Source organism: Gekko japonicus, unplaced genomic scaffold (genome assembly GCF_001447785.1).
Source record: "Gekko japonicus isolate JY-2015 unplaced genomic scaffold, Gekko_japonicus_V1.1 scaffold282, whole genome shotgun sequence".
In the NCBI taxonomy this organism is placed as follows: domain Eukaryota; kingdom Metazoa; phylum Chordata; class Lepidosauria; order Squamata; family Gekkonidae; genus Gekko; species Gekko japonicus.
In genome coordinates this window covers 88,138-106,292 of record NW_015159718.1, presented here as the reverse complement: position 1 = coordinate 106,292, position 18,155 = coordinate 88,138, and the positions used below count along the sequence as shown (strand labels likewise).

Here is an 18,155-nt window from a genome sequence, read left to right as displayed (position 1 = left end):
TATAATGAATTTCCTGATGTGTTCGGGGGCGGTCTGGGAAAGTACAAAGGGCCCCCTGTGTCTTTTGAGCTCGATCCATCTGTGACACCTATACGGTTGAAGTATAGGAAGGTGCCAATCCCGCTTAAACCACGGATCGAAGCCGAGCTGGACAAGCTCATAGCCCAAGGAGTATTGGAGCCAGTCCCATTTAGCAAATGGGAGACGCCTATAGTCACGCCAGTAAAATCGGATGGCTCCATCCGAATATGCGCTGACTATAAGTGCACGATCAACCGTGCCTTGCAGCAGCATTCCTACCCTGTCCCGGTAATCAGCCACGTCCTGGCGTCACTGGGAGGGGGGAAAGTGTTTGCAAAGTTCGACCTCGCCCAAGCCTACCAACAGCTGCCTGTGACCAGGGAGGCGGCTGAGGCGCAGACAATCGTCACCCACAGAGGGGCTTTTCGAGTGAACCGGCTCCAGTTTGGGGTAAACGTGGCTCCAGGAGTGTTCCAAGGCCTCATGGAAGGGTTACTGAGGGGAGTTCAGGGGACTGTCCCTTATTTTGACGATGTGTTGGTGGCTGGGAGGTCCGATGAGGAACTCATGAGCAGAGTTCGAGAGGTACTGAAACGGTTCTCTCAAGCGGGACTTAAGGTGAAACAGTCCAAATGTATAGTGGGTGTTCCCAGTGTGGAATTTTTGGGGTTCAGGATCGACGAACATGGTGTCCACCCCACAGAGGACAAGGTGAGGGCAATTAAGGATGCCCCATGTCCAGGGAACAAAAAGGAGCTCCAAGCATTCCTTGGACTCCTCAATTTTTACCACGCCTTCCTCCCCCACAAGGCGTCGGTAGCGGCCCCACTACATGCCCTCCTGCACAAAGAGGCAAAATGGCGGTGGGGGTCAGAGCAGGAACGGGCGTTCAAAGGAGTCAAGGCATTACTGGTGTCCAATGCAGTGTTGACTCACTACGATGATAATAAAATGTTGGTGTTGGCTGCGGATGCATCTCCTTATGGGGTGGGGGCGGTGCTCAGCCATTTGATGCCAAACGGCGAGGAAGCTCCCGTAGCATTTTATTCCCGCTCACTGTCAAGCGCGGAGAAGGGGTACGCCCAGATCGACAAGGAGGGACTGGCGCTTGTTGCAGCAGTTAAAAAGTTTCATGACTTTTTGTATGGTCGGAAGTTTCTCCTTGTCACCGACCACAAGCCCCTGTTGGGAATCTTTGCCCCGGACCGGCAACTTCCCAACATCATGTCAGCGCGGATGCTGAGGTGGGCTCTGTTCCTGTCCGCCTACGATTACGACCTAGTACATCGGCCGGGTAAGGCGATTGGTCACGCGGACGCTTTGAGTCGCTGCCCTCTGCCCGGCCTGGACTCAGACCCAGCTCCAGCTAACGAGGTGTTAGCGATTGATGAACTGTCCCAGGCTCCGATCACCTCCAAGGACATTGCGGCTGCGTCCGCTAAAGACATTGTGATCTCCAGAGTTTTGAACTGGGTTTGGAGGGGGTGGCCTGTGGGCTCTGTGGAGCCAGAATTTGCGTGTTACAAAATGCGTCAAAACGAGCTGTCTGTGTCAAAGGGATGTCTTTTGTGGGGAAGCCGGGTGGTGGTCCCTCACAAACTCAGGGAAAAAGTGCTGAAATCACTTCACGAGGGCCATCCCGGCATGGTCCATATGAAGGCGCTAGCTCGCGGGTATGTGTGGTGGCCCAGGCTAGACGCCGACATTGAAGAGTGGGTTCGGGTGTGTGAGCCTTGTCAGCAGGCTAGGCCTGAACCACCAACCGCCACTCCTCAGAGATGGGAGTCGGCGGGAAAGCCCTGGTCGAGATTGCACCTCGACTTCGCAGGGCCAGTACAAGGGCAAATGTTTTTGGTAATTGTAGACGCTTATACCAAATGGTTAGAAGTGGCTCACATGCGATCGACCACTTCTAGCGCTGTCGTCACAGTGCTGCGACAGTTGTTTGCCACTCACGGGTTGCCTGACGTACTCGTGAGTGACAACGGCGCACAATTTACTTCCGAGGAGTTCAGGAGGTTTTTGTCTGATAACGGGATCAGGCAAATGACGGCCGCGCCGTTTCACCCGGCCTCAAACGGGCAGGCCGAGAGAATGGTGAGAACAACTAAAGAAGCCCTTGCAAAGCTGGTATGTGGTGATTGGGGGGTGAAACTAGCTTCGTTTCTCCTGAGACAACATGTTACCCCTTGTTCGGCGACAGGCCGCAGCCCGGCCGAGATGTTAATGGGTCGCCGTTTAGCAACGCTGTTAGATAGGTTGCATCCAGATCTGAACGATCTGAAACCACAACCACAGACCGAGAGTCCGAAGGTCCGGACATACGAAAAGGGTGAGCAAGTGTATGCTCGTAACTATGCCAGTGGTCACTCGTGGCTTCCAGCCACTGTCACCGATGTTATCGGTACTAGAATGTATGTGGTACGGCTTGCAGATGGACGCAAGTGGCGTAGGCACATAGACCAGCTGAGGCAGCGGTGGGCAACTGACCGTCCTACCGTGCAGCCGGCTGAGTCCGCGGAGGAACCCCCACGGCCTTTAGAAGAGGCAGGTACTGTAGAGCCTGAGGGCTACAGTAGCGGTCAAGAGACAGGGCAGACCCCTAATCTTGAACCGCATGCAACGGACGGGGAGGTTCCTGTGTCTGAGGTCCCAGAGTCAAACGGAGTACCACTGAGGGACAGATGCCCTGAGACGAGTTCACCTCGTAGGTCTCAGAGAACGAGACGTGCACCCACCTACCTAAGTGATTACGACTGTTCATGAGGTATTTTTGCTTAGGGGGGAGGGAATTGTAATGTATTCATAGCTGCCATGAGTACATGAGGTTTTATGTGAATCATCACATAGGGAAGCAATGTTAAGCTTCGTCTTGGACAGAGGATTCTAGTCCAAGACTCGCGACCCAATCACATTCAAGCAAGCTGCAAGCGGGAACGTTTGTGATTGGTCCTTATGCGCTCAACCTGATAGGTTGTTATGTGTATAGTGGGAGTGGCTATGTTAGCCGGGAATGTTTAAATACCGGGCAGTTTCAATGGGCAAACTGTTCGGGCTATCAGATGTTGTACCGTGTCGAAGAAGTGAACGAAGAGCTGAATAAACTTGAGTCTTGCTGAAATCACTCTCCGACTCATTGTTAAGCGCCGGACTTAACAAAAAGCTCTTTAAGACAAATATCAATTATATAATAAATAAATGCATATATGCAGTTTCTAACCATTTTCCTAATAGTTTACTGTCGGGGGGAGACAAACAGAGATTTAAAAAATGAGTTTCCAAAAGGTGGTATATTATTTGCTACAGAGTTTAGAAATTATGTAACATTCAGAACATTTCTTCAAAAATGATCCCTAAGGAAGAATAGGTCACAACCAATGTTCCCTCTAAGCTTTGGAGTCTTGTGAGCAAAAATTCTACTTTGTGAGCTACTGGCATTAAAGTTGTGAGCGAGCAATTTGGCTACTGCATAAATTAGTTTGCTCTGGAGCCATCCTTCCTGAGCTAAGGCTAAAAAACTGTGAGCTAGCTCACACTAACTCAGCTTAGAGGGAACACTGGTCACAACCAGGGTTCCCTCTAAGCTGAGTTAGTGTGAGCTAGCTCACAGTTTTTTAGCCTCCAGCTCACAGATTTTTGTCTTAGTTCAGGAAGGATGGCTCCACAGCAAACTAATTTATGCAGCAGCCAAATTGCTCGCTCACAACTTTAATGCCAGTACCTCACAAAGTAGAATTTTTGCTCACAAGACTCCACAGCTTACAGGGAGCATTGGTCAAAACATCCATTTTTAGGGGCTCTCTAGATGCTGGATTTTCAAGAGAAGCAAATGGAAAGCTTGTTGTTAAGTGAGCTGTGATCCCCTCTGGGACTTGAAGGCCCTGAGATTCATATGCCAAGGAGATACAGTCCTTTAGCCATCTGTTTAGTGTAGCCTTAGAAACCTTTTTTCCCTTGATTGTTGGATAAAAGGCTACAAGAAGGGAATCCAACTTCCTAAATGGCTTGGTCCTTCTGATGTAAATGTGAAGCACTCCACAAAGGTCAAGCAAGTGCCAATTCTTCTCCCTAGGATGAGATGGCTTTGGGTAGGTGGCAAATATATTTCCTGTGAGCTGTGAAAAGGTGTGTTAACCTTGATCTGCACACAGGACCAACATGTCCTTGTGGAAGATGCATAAGCCCTTTCTCATGGAAAGAGCACCTATCTCTCCTATCTGTCCATATAATTACGTTTCGTTGAGACAGATGGACTTGGAAGTGGAGAAATGCCAGACAAATTGCACACAGTTGCAGAAGATTGAGGCTGAAGGAAGATTCTTAATGGGATCTGTAGGTCTGTGGTCACTTGAAAGGGTTTGCCTTCAAGCAAGTGTTTCTTGGTTGTCCACCAAAGGAGGTCATTCCTGAGATGCTGACTGATGCTGACTCTGATGTACTTTTGGAGGGCTATGAGCCTCTGATATGGCAACCCGACACAGTTGATGAAATGAAGAACTCTGAAAACTTTATGTAATCTTTTTTTAAAGCTATTTTGTTTAATGAAAAATAAAAGTTCAAAAAAAAAGAAACCGACACTGTGCACAGGACCAAAGGACTGTCTCAATAGCTGCAATCATGTAACCTAGAAGACATTCGTGGTAGGATTGTGGGAAGAACCCAAGCTAGGGTCATCAAGTCCACTGATTTCACATAGAGAATCTGTTTCACATTCTGAACATCTTCTTTGCTCTGTCTAGTGGAAGAAACACTTTTTTTCTGGATTGAATCTATCACTGCCCCCAAATGCATGATGACTTGGGCAGGTGTCAGCTGGCTCCTCTGGAAACTGATTAGGAAGCCTTGGCTGAAGAGACACTGGCTAGTGTCCTGAATGTCCCTGAGTGCCTGATTTTGGGAAGGCGACCTTATAAGGAGGTCATCGAGGTACGGATGTTTATTAATTCCTTTGACATGCAGGCTGGCAATTAGTGAGCTGATCACTTTCGTGAATATGTGGGTTGCTGATGCCAACCCAAATGGCATGGCCCAGAACTGGAAGTGTTATCAACCAAAGGTGAATGTCAGATACTGTCTGTCCCAGGAAGTTATGGACACGTGATGATATGCCTCGGTCAAATCGATGGAGGCCACGAAGTCCTCTGGTTGCAGGGCTTCCACAATGGTCTTCAAGGTTTCTATCTTGAACTTCCTGTACTTCACAGACCTGTTCAGGAATCTGAGGTTGAAGATATCCCTCCAGTCCCTGCTCTTTTGGGGAACTGTGAAAAGAATAGATGCCTACAATGGCACAGGTTCAATGGCTGCAATCTCCAGCAGATGTCTGATGGCATCCTGTGTGCACTGTCTCTTGATGGGGCAGTGAGGAACTGGAGCACAGGAATCTGTTGTGAGGTGGAGTGACAAATTCTATTGAATAGCCATGGGCCATAGTTTCTTTTACCCAATACCCAGTGGCTGATAAATTCCAGGCTTGATGGGATTTTTGAAGCCATCCCCCCACCAGAGCTAGCCTGGTGTCACTTTTGTTGTTGCCACTGCTTTCCTCCCTTCCTGGAGGTTGGTGCTTGGGATGAATTGTTGTATTGACTTGTGGCTCTGAAGTTAGGTTTAGATTTGATCCACAACTGCCACTTGGAGTCTGATCTAAATTGTGGAAGCGTTCTATAGGAACAAAAGGACTATGAGCCATACTTTTTCTGCCATTTGTCTTCCCTTTTATAGGTGAATGGCACGACCTTCTTCTTGTCCATAGTCTCAATTAAGGTGTCCTCTAGGCTATCCCCAAACACTTTCCATCCAGTAAAGGACAAGGTGCCACATGAGACTTAGGTTGATTTCATATTACCTTTTTAAACCATATGGTTTTAAACCATACTGGTCCATCATGGAGGAAACTGGTACAGGGATGGCTGTTTCACACAGCATTTCCCTTCCGTTAAGGAGCCATCTCTGAAGCGCTGTGACCATTTCAAACTGTGCCGCTTTCCCCCCCGCCGCCATTTTCCTCCGTGTGCACGATCCCCTGAAAGGTTTTTTAAAAAAACATTTTATTTGGAGTGCTATGACGCTGATTTGATATCCTGTTATAGTGTCATAGTGTTCCCAACAGGACATTTTTTAAAAAAAGAAGAAGAGAGACTGCAGGCCTGGGGCGGGGGGGAGGTGCAAAAACCCCATCACTAGAGGAAGCACTACGGGGCATTTTAGACAGCCCACTGTAGTGATTCAGATCTGGAAGAAGGGATTGAAGTCCTGAGGAAGGCAGTTTTCATCAACAACGCCTCAGACACGTTTCCCAAATGGGAGACAACTGGCATTGTATGAACAGGTAAATATATTCCATTAGGAACCTGTTACTAAAACGGGTCTGTCTGAAATGACAGGGGAAAAAATGTTAGTAACCAATTCCTGAAACGGAATAAATAGGCTGTCTGAAAAATCCATCTTAGAAAGGGAGTCCACATTCCAACACTCAAGCCAGAGATTTCTTTTGGTTACCACTGTGGAAGCCACAGCCCTTGCTGAGAATTTCATAGTGTCCAGGCTAGCATCAGACATTAAGGCTGCTGCCCTTTCCAATTTGTGCATGGAACTTGTCAGGTACTGATTTAAATCTGGATATTTAAATCTTGGGACAGTTTTCGATGCCACATGTATGAGGTTCTTGCCATCAGAGAAGTGGCAGCAGAAGTTTTAATGGAGAAGGCAAATGTCTCTGCGGAGAGCTGGGTCACTTTTTTGATCACTGGGGTCTTTATGCTACCTTACCAGGTCATTCATTGCATTATTCTCCAGTTCTGTAAACTGATTCTAGTCCGAATGTATTGTGCTGTTTGCTTGTTTTTTCTTTCTGATTGTTAAATGTTTAAATTAAAGCATTTTATGTTTCTTAAAGCTTTTTGTTATTTTTGCACTGGAAGGAGGCCTAAAAGCCTAGAGGTACTGTAAAATAGGGGAAAGGTGAGGGTCGGAATTGATATATGACATTGAATTTAGATTTTAATTTTTGAAAGAAGGTTACTTCAGAGGGAGAGGCAGGTTTGGGGGAGAACAAACATATTTTTTCATAGACATTCAGGCACTGCATGGTTTATTTTTATCTTAGTTTTAGGTTTTTATTTACTCAGTGTAAAGCAACAAAATGGACGAGAGAAAAGTGATTAGACTCTGTAAAGGAACTGTCAAGTACTCAGAAATTCCATCTCGCGAGCACTGAAGTTTTTTACATGCACTGGCCCTGATCCAATGCCAGTCATGCATAAGCAGAAAGTTAGTGTGCAACTGATTCCATGAGAACATGGATGCAGACAGGCCATCGAAGGTACGCCAGAAGACGCGCCCCATTCAAATCAAAGGAGCATGGACAGACTAGACTGTCATTTAGCTGTGGATTTATGAACTTGATTCCCAGTTGGTGTGTGCATAATCCTGTTCACATACATGCATCACTAACTAATATGGGGTAAATTCTGCCAATTTTCAAAGATATTCAGCCATATGGATTAGAAACGGTGCCTCAGTATTATTGTGGCTTTCCTATTCCAATCAGGAGCTGCCAACTAAAGTACATTATTTAAAAACAAACTTTAATCCCATTGGGTCAATTAATGCTTTTGGCCTCAATTATTTTTAACAACAGGGTCTCCTTGAATATCAAAGACGGCAGGATCACAAAGGGTGCAGCCTACAGAGATGTGGAGCACCAGTAATTATTAACGTTGATAACCTTCTGTCCTAAGTAGACTGAAAGCTGGGCACACAGAGGAGGAAGAAACACAACATGCCAAGTCTGTACAGACAGAAGCTAATTCCCACCCCACCACCGGCTTCCCCTTGATGAATTTATTCCTCATGAATACAACCCCAATCGCTGCTTAGCACCCAGGTTTCCTTCCACCTGATAACTTACTTCAATTAGCACTCGGTGTCAGTGTTTCACCATGCTTAATAAGGGTTTTTTAAAATTAATTACATGTTTCTTCTTCTAAAAAACAACACTTCTCTCGTAATCCTGGTTCACCCATATACGTCAAAGGATGGGTTCACAAATAATCAAGGATTCTATCAATGCACATATAATGTGAAATCACAAGTACCAGAAGGGGAAGAAAGGTGAAAGTAGCTCTAGATAAGACAGTAAGGAGAGACACACATTCACAAGTCTGGCTTCCAATTTATAGGCTATAGTCTGGACCAGAGAAGAGAATGCACTGGTTCCACCTGATTCTCAAAGTTCTGCTCTGTAAGCACCACTGCAGTCCTGTTGCTAATAGGTACAGACATAACACACATTTACGATCATACACCAAAATACAATACTGTTATGACAGCCATCTGTAGCTGTCATTGAAGCGGGATTGAAAAATTTCCAGAAAAAATTTCCATTGCTTTTGTTTTTCCACAGAAATTTTTCAATTTCTAAAGATTCATTATTAGATAAAATTAATGATGAGTAGATACCACTGCCAAAACCATGTCAGGCAACTTTGGCAGTTTCAAAGTTAAAGTTTTTCAGGGAGAGTATGTGAATGTTTTATTTTCACATTGGGGGTCAGGGATAAAAACCACAGATACATAAAATAATATGTATCTTTACAAAGCAGATTATGAATTCACCTGGTTGAATAATAAAGGTACAATTTATATTTATAAATCTCCTTTCACATGGTAGAAGAGAAACTGTAATCCCCAACCTAATGCAGAACCAACTAATAATGCGAGTCCTCCCCTCTGCAGTTTTAGAGGGGAGATATAAAACGACTCCCATGAAGGAGAGGATTTGTCTGTGTGGTATCAAAGTGGTGGAATCAGTCGAGCATGTAATGTTTCACTGTCGCTTCTATCAGGAAGCTTTTTCTCTACTTAATAATCTTTCAGGATGTTCCAATGTTTTTTTAAAGAAACTTTTAATGGGTGCTAATCAACAGGCTACTATTAGTTGTGCCAAAAAAAATTTCAGTAGCCTGTAGAATTCATAGAGAAATTTTATGTACAGATTTTAACTAATTAATGCCAATAGATCAGACCAACTTTACTTTCTAATGACTTTACTGTAAAGCTTTTATATTTGATTTGTACTGGTCGTTGGCCGAATAAAGAAATTGATTGATAGAATAATATTATAGAGTGTGACAGAGAAAACAAGATGTCCCAGTGACCTCTGTGGAAAAGTTAAATTTCTTTTGAAATAGATGAGTGGAAAGCCACATCCACAGTGTGTTCTACAAAGTTCTTTGAATGGACTAAAATTATTGTGTCCAAAGTTACCAATGCCATCGTTTTCCCTTTAAACATTAAGGGAATTACATGTCTTTAAATATTATTACAATAAAAACTATTTTATTACAATAAAAACTATTTCCACGTAAAGCTTTAAAGTTGTTTGAATATAACACTTAAAACCACACTGATTTTCCCCCAGTCAAATATTTCATCATTCTATTTCCCCCCCAGAAAACTCACATCACTGATGTTCTCCATAGCCATGTGAAGAGCAAAAGCCACCTAATGCCAAGCTAGTGCTTTGCAGTCCCTTCTGTAGATCTTGAATTCATCTATGATACCAGATGTAGACAGACATCTTGTGTGGCCAAAAATAACTTCCTTTTTCATTGCTAATATGCAATCCACTACATGATTTCTGCTAATGACAGTAAAAACTTCAAACTATACCTGAACAGCTAAGATCTGGGTTTTGTTTTTTTTAAAGAGAGAGAATATACTTTCTAAATGCAGTATGTTCCATTTGTCAGTAGAATATACCTACCATTTCCCTGAATGCTGTTTCGATGGCTCCTATAACAAGGCACTCGTGGGAGACCTTCTTCTCTGTAAAGAAACGAGTTGGTGGGGTGCCAGGTGATCCTGGAGCTCCAACACTCCCACGTAAGGAGGCAGCCCTGGTTAGAGTTCTGTTGTTTGTATTCATGCTCTCTGGGTCCTCCCCCAAGCAGGTTGGGGGAGGGACAGCAGAGTTTTTCAGGATATCCACAATTTCCTGGAGTTGCTCCGCAATGTGGTGCTGAAGCACTTTTGATGCTACAACAGCTGCTCCAGATCCTGCGTGCCCATCAAATAATGACCAGTAGTAGAAAGAGATGCCATCTGATTCCTGATTAAGGAAGTATGTATAAAACAAACAAAAAGCACAAATGAACGAATTTTCAACAATGCGCAGGTATGAGTTTCTCATTCTAGAATCCCCCAATAAATTTTTAGAGAGGCAAAGATTACGATCTGATCAGTATGCCTACCTGTGAGAAGCTGCAAGACCATTTTTATATTCTATACTAATTTCCTCAGAATAGTTAACAGTTCTATCCTCACTATCACACCAACAACAACAAAAGATTGTTAGAAGGAAGAAAGCTCACTTTTCAGTCCAACTACAGAACCATGCAGGAAAAGCAGCAGCCTTCCATTATGGAGCCTGAAAATTCTATACCTCATAAAATCCAGGCAATTTGTCCCATCCATTTGACATTTGCCACAGAGAATCCCCCTGCTGAGGAGAAAATCTGTTCAAAGTCCAGACAGTTCAGCTGAAAAAACAGCAGCTATGGTGGTGGTGGTGGTGGGTCTTTAAAGGGGTAGTTCCTTGTGTTTGCTGTGGTGTTTTTGCTCACAGATAACATGCAATGTTCAGGTTTCATTTGCCTGAAATATGCCTGGGGCATGCCCTTGCCGCTTCTATTAACAACTATTGCATACTATCAAAGACATGAAGCGTCAAACATTTTAATTTTATAGCGAACTAGCAGCAATTTATCTGGGTATGTCCAGAAGCTAAAGTAAATGTTCTCCATGGAGAGTTCCTGTTGGTCTCCAAGGCGCCCCTGGACTCGTATTTAGCTCTTCTACTGCAGACCAACACGGTTACCCTCCTGAAACCTTCTCCATGGAAGGCTTGTAAAAAAGAAAAATAGTTGGCACCAGACAATAACTCCTGATATTGAAAAATCCCAGCCACTGTTTCTGAAACTGTTATTGTTCATTCCGTAGCTTAGAGCACTGGATTGGGGACCCAAGAGCATGTTGCACTGGGCCCCTACAATTTGTAAGGTATTTTTAATTGTTGTGCCATGGATTTTAATCACCAGCTAGTGACCTTTTTGTTCTGTTTTAGCATGGTGTCAGACTGGTTCCCTGTTTTATTTTATTTCATTTATTTATTTAATTTAGATTTGTATCCAGCCTTCCCAGTGGCTCAGAGCGGCTAACGTGCGGAAAAGCCGAATTGAATAGATAAAAATACAATAAAATAAACAACATTTAAAACCACAATAAAACCCATACAATAATCAAGGTGCTCTAATATTCCTATGTAAGTCACCCAAGATGGGAAACAATAAGCCCAATTCGGCGGCCAGCTGTCTCAATAGCACAGTCTCCTGCAGCGCTGTTCTATGCGCTTCTGCCAGGCGATGCTTGCACCCCATGATAGGGGCTGATGATGAAACACTACCACGATGGTGGGATAGTGGCGGCGGCGGCGCCTACTCAAAAGCCTGGCAGAAGAGCTCCGTCTTACAGGCCCTGCGGAACTGCACAAGGTCCCGCAGGGCCCGGATCTCCTCTGGGAGCTCATTCCACTAGGTAGGAGCCGCCACCGAAAACGCCCTGGCCCTAGTAGGGGCAAACGTAACCTCTCGGGGGCCTGGAACTTCCAGGAGATGGAGGCTCCCCGATCGTAGTGCTCTAGGGGGAACATACGGGGAGAGGCGGTCCTTCAGGTAAGCCGGACCCCAGCCATTTAGGGCTTCAAAGGTAAGAACCAGCACTTTGAAGTGAATCCGGTATGCTATTGGCAGCCAGTGCAGCGCTTGCAGCCCAGGCTGGATGTGGTCTCACCTAGAGAGGCCCATCAACAGCCTGGCCGCAGCATTCTGCACTAGCTGCAGCTTCCGGATTTGCGACAGAGGCAACCCTAAGTAGAGAGCGTTACAGTAGTCAAGCCTCGAGGTGACCATCGCATGGATCACAGTGGCCAGGTCTTCACAGTCAAGGTAGGGGACCAACTGCCGAGCCAGCCGCAGATGGTAAAAGACCGCCATGGCAGTGGTTGCCACCTGGACCTCCATCATTAACGAGGAGTCCAGGAGCACCCCCAAGCTCCTAACCTCCCACGCAGGCACCAACGGCACCCCGTCGAAGGCCAGGAGAGGGAGCCCCAATGTGATCATACTGTATTAAAGCCCACAATTTTAAAGGGGGCATGGTTCAGTTTGGCCTATCACGGTAACAGATGAAGGAGATGCAAACACATTAGATTGAGGTTTTAATGGTTGGGGGTTTTTTTTTGGGGGGGGGGACACGAGTGTTGGACAATTTGTGGAATGACAGTGGATCAGAGCTCTATGATCAAGCATTTGTTTTTGCTGCACTTATTTAATTTCTGCTTTGACACACTTCCTCAAACCCAGCATCAAGCTGAAAGAGTGCAAAGAGCAAGTAGATGGAACTTAAAAAAAACCCAAGCATAATATTTGTGGCTGTATAGAATGTCCACAGAACTTAAGCTGTTGCTTAATATACCACTCCCACAAGATCAAGCGATTTAACTACTGTTTTAAGATAAAGCCTTTGTTTAAAAAAAACCCCTAGAATATTAAGAATCCCCATTCGTTGAAAAGGCTTACAACTGTAGAAGCTTACAGGATCAATGTACCAGAAAGTCACAAATTTAGTTATTTGGTACTCCTTAATGCCTCACCTTTGAGATGGAGAAAATGGACCACTTTCATTTGGGGCAACCTACAAACCTACCACTACATCCAACCCATACATGCGTACATCCATTTGTGAGAAAGAGCCAATATACATACCCTTAATGGAGTGGGAGACAAGTAGCTGGATAAGTTTGGGGGTTGCATCACATGTTAAGCCATACATGTGTTGACTATAACATGAAAATTACTCAACACACATAAAAAGAACAATAAAGTGTAGACTATAAACACAGCTTGTATGTGAATTTACTGTAACTTGAGAAGAGGACTAATATGTACCAGGAGAAAAAGAAGAAGGGGGGGGGAGGAGAAGAAGAAGAACGGATTTATACCCCGCCCTTCACTTGGAGTATCAGAGTGGCTTACAAACTCCTTTCCCTTCCCCTCCCCACAACAAGCACCCTGTGAGGTAGGTGGGGCTGAGAGAGCTCTTTCAAGAACTGCTCTTTCAAGAACAACTCTGACAGAACTTTGGCTTGCCCAAGGTCATCCAGCAGCTGCAAGTGGAGAAGTGGGGGAATCAAACCAGGTTTTCCCAGATTAGAGTCCGCGCACTTAACCACTACACCAAGCATTTCATCAAGTAAACTCTTGACAGATCGTTTCACAATTTTATTTTATGTTTATAAATTTATATGCTGCTTTCTCCCAAGCCCCTTTCAACAATAAAGTAATTTATAAAACATGAACTACAAAAACATGAACTACATGTATAACTATATATGTATAACTACACAGTATAACTATACACAGTTTTAATAATTATGCACAGTTTATTAAAACTAACATTTTAAGAACCCATCACCAAAACATACAGATGATTAAGAACGAGGTTACTTACAGCATTCTCTTTTAGTTGTAACCCTTCCCCATTTGGCAATGATGACCTCCGCTTGGTAGATACAGTTTTGTTTGGTGTAGAATTTGTTACTCCTGCTTTCTTCTTTACAGTAATTACTTCACAACTGGCCTGGTCTTCATTGTGTGTACTTTTTCCTGCATTGATCACCCTATTTTTGAAAAAAGCACAAAAAAAATGAAATATGTATTTTTTTTTTTGGATTTCCTGGTCAGACTGTTTAACACACTCTTCATTCCCATTTCTCTCTCCCACTTTCTCTCCTGCCCACATATGGGTAAGTATTAACTGTCATGAAGATCAGCACTGGAAAACTCTAAAGGGACATAAAGCTTGCTGTGAGAACCTTGGACAGAAGACAAGGAAGACAATACTCAAAGAATCTCATCACCATGCTGTTAACTCAACAGCCTGTCCAACTATAATGGCCAGATGGGCACTCCTGTTGCCAGAGGCACTGCCTTTACTCTTGGGTAGCTCCATAGCAAGGGCACCACACTTCTCACCTGATCCAGAGACCCACAAAACTCAGGCCAAGGAAGGCACTCCTGGTTCTGAAATACAGAGCTAGCCACAGCTCTGAAAAAGGGGTCTCCATTTTCAGGTGACAGGCAACCTCAGAGCAAGCCTCCAGTCTTCCCCCTCCACCCAGCAGAGATTGTGCTTATGGAATGACAATGGGTTCCATCAGGTAAAGTATCTACATTTCTAAAATCTTTTCAGAGGCCACCTGGCAGATAACTCTGTCTCCAGTAATTCTTTGTCTGAATACTTGTCTTTTTTGCTCTGTCCCTCAGGATACTGGGATAAACCAATCAATCATTCAAATGTTTAGCCCATCTTTTGTCTATACTTGAGAGCCTTTTCAAAATACCCTGGCCAGGATCATTAGTGGTCAGATAATCCATTTAACTAGCCACCCAGCACCTGGCTTCTATTATTAAATCCAGACCCTGCCTCTCTGGAAGCTCATTGGTCACATATAGGCCTTGCCCATCCTGATGCCACACACCCTTGGGACTCCATTGGTCCAGGAAATCTATTGTTCTCACCTGAGAACCAGCCCCCAGGACCGCCCATTGGTCTGCATTGTCCGTCAATGGGTATATCCCATCAAACACATGGCCTCAGACCGTGTGTTGTGTGCCATAATCCAAAATGGCAGTCCACCCCTGAACTCTCTGAGTTTAGACCACAATCCATGGACCTCTGCACATCTGGACCGGTTGTATAACCCCTCTATAAACTATCAATTACCTCTGCTTCCTTAGTTCTATATTGTGTGTGAGAGAGTGTTTGAATATTGTTTGTATGTTTAGTAAAGAAATCATTATTTTAGCCACCCAGTTTCCATGTCTATTCCTGGGTTCTTGGGAATTCTAACTCTGGTGTACACAGGTCTGATCTTATAGTTAAGCCAATTGCATATTAATAATTATAATTCCCCATCTTTATTAAATAGTAGAGCAATTTGGCTAACACTTCAGATGGTTCATAAGCTGCACACAATGGTGTAACAGATACTGAGTGACCATCTCATCCAGTTATTTGCAATGATTCCTGCCAGACAAACATCAGTTCTGAAGGGAACAGCTCAGAGTCAAATTTGCGCTACACAGTTACCTTCTATTATTCAAATAATGCCTGTATTCTACAGTGGTACGTACAGTCCTGCATACGTTTACTGAACATGTTGATCTTCTCTTAATTTGAAACTGTATTGTGCTGTATGTACCACCACCTACCTTCCATGTCAAACTCTGCACTGTTTTTGCCCCATTACTCAATATGGGAAAAGCTTATTTTCAAAATGCATATGGAGCGTTACCAACTTTGTCAGCTTATTTCACCCACATTATGTGCCACAATGAGATCACAGAATATAATCAGTAGGGACTGCCAAGAATCCAAGGTGGCACAGTGCAGTCTCCAACTAAGAAATTTCCTGTGCACAATGTGCCAAATTTTTCCTCCACCTTCCTCCTTACCAAATTATGACAGGCCACCTGACCATATTGGCAGAAAACAACAGAACAAACCATCACAGAATCTGAAACTGCTGGGTTAATGTTTTTTTAAAAAAAAACAAAAAAACCCCACACACATATACTCAGTTCCAGTGCAACAACTTTAGTTCCCTATAACCACTGCGACCTAGGCTCATCTTAGGTCATATCTAGTTGACGTGCAATAACTCCCCTGCCAAGCTGCAAAGATGCTTCTGTTTTGTTCATGTTCCTCCTCACCCATCCCGGTGGCTGGACAAGCTTCCCTGTCTGTTTTGCATCAGGCAAATAAATAGGCCTCTGTCCACCAGAGAATAAAAGAAAAAGAACCAGCAAAAGAAGCAGGATTACACTGAATGCAACCACCCTAACTAGAATAGAACAAGGGTGCTTTCACATCTGCTAAATAATTCAGTTTTAATCCACTTCAGCGACCATTTGCAAGTGGATATTGCCATTTCACACAGTAAAATCCAGTAGCAAAGTACACTGAAAAAGGACTGAAAGTGTATTATTTAGTATGTGTGAAAACACCCAAAGTTTGAGTCCAGTGGCACTTTTAAGACCAACGAAGTTTAACTCTGGTTATAAGCCGTTGTGTGCATGCACACTTATCCCAGGGAGTAACTGAGAATTGTCCAACACCTGGTATTCAGACCATTAATCAAGAATCTCCAGTAACTAATAGTTGTGCTCTTAGCCACTAACAGACTCCTTCACAAACTGTATCTCTTTTATCAATATACAAGATTCCTGCCCACATATGGGTAACTGTCATTTGTCCAACATTTCTCATCTGTAGCGCACAAATGGCCTGTCAAATTCCATTTCACTGCTTAGACTGAACTGGCCTGAACACACAGCGCAGATACCCAATCTGGACCCCCCTCCCAAAAAAATTTGGAATCTGGGCCATACCTTTCTCTCCTTTGTCCAATCAGTTTACATATCTATGACCCTTCCTTTGTTTCCAGCCCTGAAAACAATATTTCATTTGGGGGCTTGGCTCTTTGCATGACTAGCTATAGCTCTCCTTGCTTTTTTCCCCTTTCTCTGTTTTGGTCTCTTGCCACCCTTCTTCAGTAGAGTAGCCTGCCTAACCACACAGCACAATGTAGGATGCCAACTAAGTCTGCAGTCAGCACAGCTCTCCTAAGCATTACATAAACACCAGCTGGGAAAGCCAGATGACACCTCAGATGACAGGGAATGCGCAAGGGCTTCCATCTCTCTGTCCTATATTATACTTCCCTTTCCTTTTATACCCTTAGAAGCTAATTGGTTCACAGATCTTGAGCAGCAGAAGATACTTGCTTCTTCTTCTGATGTAAGGGCTAAAAGGACTGAGACAAATTTTGCAGTCGCTAGAATAAATTTAGGATCCTTATTGCTGAGCAAAAGAGACAGGGTTTCCAGAGTGTAGGTGCACAGTTGGTTGACTAAACACTTAATATAGTGATCCCTTATATTCTGAAAGTGCACACATATTCTGAAAGTGCCCACATTCAACCATACATGGAATACAGGGGGGGGGGGCACTTTTGTGACAGAAATTCTCAGAAAACCTACTTTGCATACCGGGTAAAATGGTGGAAACCATTTAAACTTATGTTAAAAAATTGTACTCAACAACAGAAGCAAAATATACAAAATATTTCAGGAATAGAGGTTAAAAAAAATCAAATATTTAGGAATAACTTTGACCAACAGATATAGCTCATCGTATAAAGACAATTACATGAAACTTATGTTGGAACTCCAAAAGGATCTTGCAAATTGGAATCATTTACAACTATCATTCATGGGAAGAATAGCAACAGTAAAGATGAACATCTTACCACGATTGATCTTTCTATTTCAGACAATTCCAAGAATAAAAAAACAAAACTATTTTAAAGAATTAGAAAAGCTGATAAACCAATTTATATGGGAAGGCAAAAAACCAAGAATTAAATTAAAACTATTACAAGATGTAAAAAAAAGAGGAGGATTTGCATTACCGTTCTGGCAGTTGTACTATAAAGCCACTGCTCTTACATGGGTGAAGGAATGGATTACATTGGAAGATATGAGACTTTTGAAACTAGGTCATGACTTAAAAATGGGTTGGCATGCTTTTGTTTGGTATGGGAAAAGTAACAAACAAATACTTTAAACAACACATACTTAAAGCAGAACTGTTTAAGGTTTGGGAACAAACACAAAAACAATACTACAATAAGACACCAAAATGGATTTCGCCACTAGAAGCATTTATAAACCCAATGATATTTTCCAAAGAGTATTTGTGGAAATATCAAGACCTGCTAGATGATCAAGACAACTTAATCCAGCAGGAAAAGCTAAAGGAAAAAGGCATCAATTTGAATTGGTGAGAAAGAGTGCAATGCCAGTATATCCTACAGAATGGCTCTATTTGCCTTGGCTGCAAAGAAAATACGGGCCAATGCTGTTCTTATGGGAACTAGTTAATATTGATCTTAGTGGGTACGTTTTGATTCAATTAATTGCTTATAACTTTGGTTTTATGGTTTTATA

The 18,155-nt window shown here is 43.5% G+C and overlaps 1 protein-coding gene across 1 annotated transcript in view; it reads right to left on the bottom strand.

Moving 5' to 3' along the window:
* Positions 1-18,155, bottom strand: part of PPM1H (protein phosphatase, Mg2+/Mn2+ dependent 1H) — a 150,545-nt gene that overhangs the window by 87,855 nt on the left and 44,535 nt on the right. The window contains exons 4-6 of the mRNA XM_015419137.1: positions 14,003-14,117; positions 13,594-13,762; positions 9,791-10,135 (exon numbers count right to left, since the gene is read on the bottom strand). Of these exons, the coding sequence (XP_015274623.1) occupies positions 9,791-10,135; positions 13,594-13,762; positions 14,003-14,117 (629 nt within the window). The remainder of the gene's footprint in view (positions 1-9,790; positions 10,136-13,593; positions 13,763-14,002; positions 14,118-18,155) is intronic.